The sequence below is a fragment of the Lactuca virosa genome, chromosome 8, assembly GCF_052849685.1.
Source record: "Lactuca virosa cultivar CGN04683 chromosome 8, Lactuca_virosa_CGN04683_v6, whole genome shotgun sequence".
In the NCBI taxonomy this organism is placed as follows: domain Eukaryota; kingdom Viridiplantae; phylum Streptophyta; class Magnoliopsida; order Asterales; family Asteraceae; genus Lactuca; species Lactuca virosa.
The window spans coordinates 89,985,633-89,992,474 of record NC_136433.1 but is presented as its reverse complement, the minus strand read 5'-3'; the positions used below and the strand labels follow the sequence as shown (position 1 = coordinate 89,992,474).

The following is a 6,842-nucleotide window of genomic DNA, read 5'->3' as shown; positions in this document are numbered from 1 at the left end:
TTAGTTCCCTTCATCCACATAGTAATCATAACCAAAAACCCTACTACATAAACCCTCTTCACCTTCCTCACAAGATCTTGGTTTTCACATTATGGGAAATGGTATAAGCAAACTCAATCTAAATTGTCATGTCAAAAATTCCATTGGAGAACAAAATCTCTATGAACTCGACAACTTTCATTCTCATAAACTCGATCATTATTGTTACAAAGTTTTAAAAGCAGCCACAGGGAAGTTTTGCAACAAGAATTTAGCAGGACAAGGAGGTTGTGGTGATGTTTATAAAGGGTGGATAGATTATCGCACAAAAGATTCTGCAAAACCAGGACATGGTTTAACTGTTGCTGTTAAAAGGATCAAGAAGGAAGGTGTTCAAGGCATAGATGAATGGAAGGTATGAATTTTTTTTAACCAGAAATGTATTTTTTTTATATAAATAAATCTCATTAAAATCTCTTCGCCACTAAATTTTCAGAATGAATTGAAGATTTTGAGCAGTTTTAAACATCCAAATGTAGTGAAACTGTTGGGATATTGTGCTGAAGGTATGCACAGGATGCTAGTGTTTGAGTTCATACCTAATGGAAGCTTGGAGGAGAATCTTTCAAGAGGTAAGCTCCCAAAACTCTAAGCGTGTGTTTATTGTTTGCTCCATAGGACATGACATAAAAAATTCTAATGTATTTGACATGTATTGGACTATAATTGGGAGTCATGTGTATGTAACAAAAATTTCAATTGGGTCCCACCTAAAACGGTGGGAGATGACTATATACCCTCTCAAAAGATGTGAATGTTCTCGTTATTCTCACCATTGAAAATAATCATAGAAAGGTTGTCTAGTATAATGCAGTCGAGTCGAAAATACAATAAGTTTAATTCACTCGACAACCATGTAACTAACACAGCCTAAAGTATGTTCTTTAAGTTTAGGCACAATATGAAGATTTGGTATTTCAAGAAGTTCGGAATACTCAAAGGCTCCGTTTGTCACACACCGTAGAATATGTACTACTCTTGGCATGATTGAGTTGTGACCGATGTCAATGAGACAAAAACTGCAATTCTCAGCCAAAAAGGTGGAAGAAGATGGACATTGATTTTACTGAGTAAAAGAAGTGAATGCCTCCTTATCCTGGTTATTGGCTATAGCCTTAGAAAGCTTGTTCATTATAGTCTAGTATAGCATAATCTGGTTTAGTCTAGTCCAATCAAGTTTCGTTTAGGGGTGTTCAAAAATATCCGATATCCGATATCCAATCCGAAATTATCCGAAATTTGGATGTCCGTATTTTCGGATTCGGATACGGATAATCATTTTATAAATTTTCGGATATTTCGGATATCCGAAATCCAAAATTATGCTTTTTGTTTTATTTTTAAATTTTTTTATTCAATAATGTAAACGGCCACCAAATATTAATCAAAATCCATTTATTTTTATTTATTAGTCATTTGATCTTATCGTTATTAAGTAAAAACTTAAGAATGTTGATTAAAATTGATTAACTTTTTTTATTATTATTTTGAAACGGCAAATATAGTCATTTTGTAAATTTTCAGATATTTCCGATTGATCAATTTTTTTTTGAAACGGCAAATATACTAAACTACATTTAATTATTTCACCTATATCCACTACGGGACTTGAACCCTCAACCTCAAGATGGGAGGGCAACACCGGATACGGCTGGAGCTAGAAGCCTTTTGGTTAAAATTGATTAACTACACTTCATTTATCTTCATTCGTGCATGAGAGCCATTTAATAAATGAACCAGAAAAAAACATATAGTTTTATTGGCATAGCGATATTTATCGAATAATTATTTACAATTTATTATATACTTTACAACTTTTGTCATGATTAACTACATTTTGATTGGATATAGGAGGCTAATTGCTGTCATTATTACATTATGTAAAAGGGAATATACATATCTTGCATAACGCATAATAGTTAACATTACGAAGCTGGAATCTCTATACTAATAAAAAAATAGTTTTAACATTCTTTTGACATGTGTCACTCTAATAAAACTTCTCATTAATATTATGTCACATGCTAAGAAGATATATATTAGGCAAATCACTATCATAATTAATGACGATAAGGTTTTTAAATAATAGAATGTAAACTTTTTATAAAAACATTTTTTTTAATTATATGTTAAATTTAAAGTTATAAATAACTTTAAAATTTTAGTATATCTCTTAATTAATAATTTATTTAAAATTATTGATTAATAAGTATGATTTTTACTATAAAAATTTATTTAGTTTAGTGACCGTGGTTTCCACGGGTTATAAACTAGTATAAAGATTAAGTAATCAATTCTTCCTCTCATATATAATGCCACAAACAGTCCCTTGGTTCTTATTTTTTTCTCTATTGTTTTGTTGTTTGACTTCTTTATGTATGAAAAGATTAAGATATATTTCCGTATGGCTTTTGGAAAAATGTTGTTTTGCACTTTAGGAAAATACTTAATTAGTGACAAAAAAAAAAACAAAAAAAAAGTGGATATCCAAATCACTATTCAAATCCAAATCCGAAATTTCGGATACAGATTCGGATATCAAAATCTACTATCCGAGATTTTTGGATATCCGGTTTTAAACACCCCTACCGTTCAGTCATGTCCAGTGTAACAAAACAGCCTAAATAGTGTCTTTAAATCTAGGCAAAATTTCAAGATTTGATGTTTGGGACAAGCAGAATGCAGTATGGAACTTAACTGGAGAAAAAGAATCAAAATAGCTAAAGGGTTAGCACGGGGTCTCGAGTATCTTCACACCATGGACAGACCCATCATCCATCGCGACATTAAATCCGCCAATATTCTTCTTGATAATGTCAGTTTCCAACTTTCTTTACATATCCCTCACAATCTCTTCTCATTCCAAATTGCTATTTTATAGGATTTCAATCCAAAGATTGCAGATTTTGGGCTCTCAAGGTTCGGGCCACAGGGTGACAAATCACATGTCTCAACCTTGGTTCTTGGAAGTAAAGGCTACTTTGCACCCGAGTACATTGGCACGGGTCATTTGACACTGAAAACGGATGTTTATAGCTTAGGGGTTGTACTTTTGGAGATCCTTTCAGGGTTAAAAGCGGTTAAAAGGTATCCAAATGGAAAGTTAACAGAACTTGCTCATTGGGCTAGACCATATCTTAATGATAGGAAAGAACTACATTGTGTGATTGATAAAAGGATTGTAAAGAATTTGGATGTTGAAGAAGTTAATGAGTTTGCTACCATTATTCAACAATGCCTTAGTGTAGATCCAAGAAAACGTCCAACAATGACGCAAGTTTTGCATAGTTTAGATCGGCTAGAACGAAATATGGATAGATGGAATCATAATTTCGGCAATGGAAATGTACTTACAAAACAATACCATAATATTTTGTAAAATTCATGAGAATATATAATGCTGCAAAGATTAGGAAGAGTTGGGTATGTTTCTTTTTTACTTAATGGTGACATTTGGTAAGCTATGGGTGTGTTTTTTGACTTAATGTGGAAAAAATGACTTAATAGAGCCATAGAAATGAGTCTTTCCTAATAAAGTCCCAATTTTTTACAAATTTGCCTCATTTACTTTTTCTTTCCATTACTCTAGTACCTCAAATGTTTTTTAAACATCAATTAACACTTTATCCATATGAGAAAAAAGGAATTTAATCATATCTTTGTAAACTCTACGATAATATACAACTCTTATGAAAATTAGACGTACTGTTTCTTTTTTGCTTAATCCACATAATGGATACAATACTTAATCTGGTAAACTATATACAGATGTTTCTATTTTACTTAATGCATAAACACCATTTATCCACACATCACTTAATCAAAACAAAAACAGAAAGAAAGAACACCTCAAGAAATACATACTATACACAATACATACAAACAACAAAGATTTAGTCTTTTCACATCATCTTACTTGTAAACTTTGGCGATGATGTGGCAGTGGAGATGCCAAGGGTGTCAAATTACGTGGACTTTGGCGATGATGTGGCACTTGTCTCATTGGTGATTTCCCAACCGGACTAGACACAACTTTATGATGATCTTTTGAAGCACCTTTTGAGGCTTGTAGCTCTTCTAAACTACTCAAAACTTGAGACATTCGAGGTCTTGTTTTAGGCTCTAAGTTAAGGCATTGTGAAGCAAGAGTTGCAGCAGTGTAAGCAGCTTTTTGAGGGTATTGTCCTTCCAATTTAGTGTCCATAATCCTAAATAACTTTCTTTTGTCCCCTAAATATGGTTTTGCCCATTCAACAAGATCTTGTTCTATACCAGTCTTTTGTTTATCAAGAGCACGTCTTCCAGATAATAGTTCTAATAAAACAACCCCAAAGCTGTATACATCACTTTTTGCCGTTAATCTTCCTGTTTATATAAAAAACAAAAAAAAAATGACTTTGATATCAATATCATAACAATGTCAAGAGCTTAAAGGATTGTTCCAAGTAAACTTCACAATCTTGATCTGTTTTCCTAAAGATAAAGTACATTATTGATTATGGTAAAAAGGGTAAATGAGTAATTTGAGAATACAGACCTGTGGCGATGTATTCTGGTGCTGCATACCCTTGAGTGCCCATGACTTGGGTTGAAACATGAGTCTTATCACCAGTTGGACCTGCTTTAGCCAAACCAAAATCGGATAGTTTTGCATTGAATTCCTGCATTATATTAGAAATTTGAGAGTCGTGAAAATCTTTAAAACTTGAAAAAAAGTTATGAAGATAATATATATATGCAGTTTAATGTTAATATACCGCATCAAGTAGGATATTAGAAGCCTTGAAATCACGATATATAACTTGTTCTTCAGCATCATGAAGAAAAGCAAGGCCTCTTGCAGCCCCTATTGCCACTTTGAGCCTTGTTGCCCATGGAAGTGGTTGAGGGCCTCCTGTAAATTTCAAAAAAGGTTAAATTAAACCTCAAACCACTGAGTGAAAATAGAATTGCAAAAGTTAATCAAAATGGTAAAACATACGTCTAAAAAGATGATTCTCCAAGCTTCCTTTAGGCATGAATTCATAAACCAAGAGCCTACTATCGCCCTCTGAGCAATACCCAACAAGTTTAACCAAATTTGGATGACGTAATTGCCCTAGATACTTCACTTCTGTCTGCAAAAATCAAATCATAAACTTTAAGAAAAGAAATCAAGAAGGCAAGAAGAAAAGCGCATAAAAACAGAAACATACAAGCCACTCCTTATGTCCTTGAAAACCCTCTGGTTTAAGCTTTTTGACAGCAATGATCATTCCAGATCCGGGTTTTGAAGCAGTAAGTGTGAATTCATCGATCCAGCCTTTGAAAACACAACCGAATCCTCCTTCACCAAGAACACTGTCTGGGCGGAAGTTTCTAGTGGCGTTCTTTAATTCGATGAATGAGAAGGGTTTTACACTTGGTGATAATAGAATTTCACCTTCGGATCTTGGGGTTTGAAGACTTGAGGCACTGCTCATCTCACTGTAAGATGAAATGGTCAGGCTTGAAGGACCAGAGTACGAACTTTTACTCACATTTTTTGAGGTTCCTGAGGATAAGGACGTCAAGTTAACCGTTGTTCATGTGGAAATGGCAAAAGGAACGCTATGATTTGCAGAAATGAGCAATTGTATTGATATGGATGGAAAAACAAGTGTTATTATATGTTCTTCAAAGCGAAAGAAAAAGGGGAGCTATTGGTTAAAAACTAGGCAACAGAAATCTTCAATTCATAAACGAAATCATAGGCTCGAGAAGATAAAAACCCAGTGAAAATATGAATTAATTTACTGGATCTCGAATTTTAGGAGAAAATTTGTTCGTAGTTTGAACTAATTATATCCCAAATTCCCAATTCAAAAATGATCTCAATCACTGCACTCGCGATGCTTTGTTATGGAGTAGCAATTATGCAAATTAAGAAACGATTCATGAAAAACAAGCAACGATCTATCAAATAGCGTATAATTCATTGATGAAATTACCCGAAGCATGGGAGCTGAGAGTGGTATCTACTTGAGCTGAAGAAGAATTCAAGCAATTACCCATTTGAACCGAGCAAAAATCAATTACCCAATTCCCCGGTTTACGAACTTAAATCGGGGGAGGATTCAAAAAGAAAGAAGGGTTTTGTTTCACGTTTGCTAATATGGCGGCTGGTAGGAAAGGAGGAAGAAGGATCCTTGTGTAAAAGATTGAAGATGACTCAAAGCGAATACGTTCATGTTGACTTGCAGTCCCCCATAACCCATCCACCACTCCTTGGACGCTTTGCTGTCTTATGAAATCGTCATTAATATCAACATATGGGCTGCACAGAGGCCAGAGAGAAGGTGTTCGCCACTTCGTTCCATGTCGCTTTCAGTTCAAACATGTCCTTCCAAGCAAAGATTTTTCTTTTTCTATGGAAAAGGACAAATGTAAAATATCAAAAATGTTTAACTTAGGCCCCTTGAAAAGTTTGAAACTTACATTTCACCCCTACTGTTGGTTGGATCATGACTATTTCATCCAAGTTTGGGCATATTAGACTATAGAGACGCGTTATTGGCGTGTTGCTATCATTGATTATTAATCGCTAATGTTGTTTGGATTCTTGTTTTTGGGTTTGTTGAGACCTTATGGTTTAGATTTATGTGATGTTAACGTATATTTTGTTTGTTGTCATTAAAACATGATACCCATTTTATTTGTAAAAATATAAAAAGTTATGTTTGGACACATGTTTAAAGTTGTAACTTGCTTCCTTTCCAATGAGGGATGTTTGGACATATGTTTAAAGTTGTAACTTGCTTCCTTTTCAATGAGGGATGACCTTG

The 6,842-nt window shown here is 34.0% G+C and overlaps 1 protein-coding gene and 1 pseudogene across 1 annotated transcript; one reads left to right on the top strand and one right to left on the bottom strand.

The window, feature by feature from the left end:
- Window positions 1-2,725: 2,725 nt before the first annotated feature.
- On the top strand, window positions 2,726-3,418 carry LOC145130613 (putative serine/threonine-protein kinase PBL8 pseudogene; annotated as a pseudogene).
- Window positions 3,419-3,671: 253 nt separating this feature from the next.
- LOC145134406 (putative serine/threonine-protein kinase PBL3) lies at window positions 3,672-6,614 on the bottom strand. Its single transcript, XM_079069253.1, has 7 exons — window positions 6,496-6,614; window positions 6,009-6,425; window positions 5,235-5,572; window positions 5,021-5,156; window positions 4,797-4,933; window positions 4,577-4,700; window positions 3,672-4,404 (listed from the first exon to the last, which is right to left on the bottom strand). The coding sequence occupies exons 2-7, from the start codon at window positions 6,070-6,072 to the stop codon at window positions 3,947-3,949; spliced, it is 1,257 nt and encodes a 418-aa protein (XP_078925379.1). The 5' UTR covers window positions 6,073-6,425; window positions 6,496-6,614; the 3' UTR covers window positions 3,672-3,946.
- Between the last annotated feature and the right edge of the window lie 228 nt (window positions 6,615-6,842).

Bases quoted from the DNA above. Each gene is read 5' to 3' on its own strand.
- LOC145134406 (XM_079069253.1), bottom strand. From the start codon at position 6,072: ATGGGTAATTGCTTGAATTCTTCTTCAGCTCAAGTAGATACCACTCTC. The intron at 4,934-5,020 runs GTATGTTTTACC...TGAAATTTACAG, and splicing joins GGAGAATCATCTTTTTAGAC to GAGGCCCTCAACCACTTCCA. The intron at 4,405-4,576 runs GTCTGTATTCTC...TTATATAAACAG, and splicing joins ACCAGAATACATCGCCACAG to GAAGATTAACGGCAAAAAGT.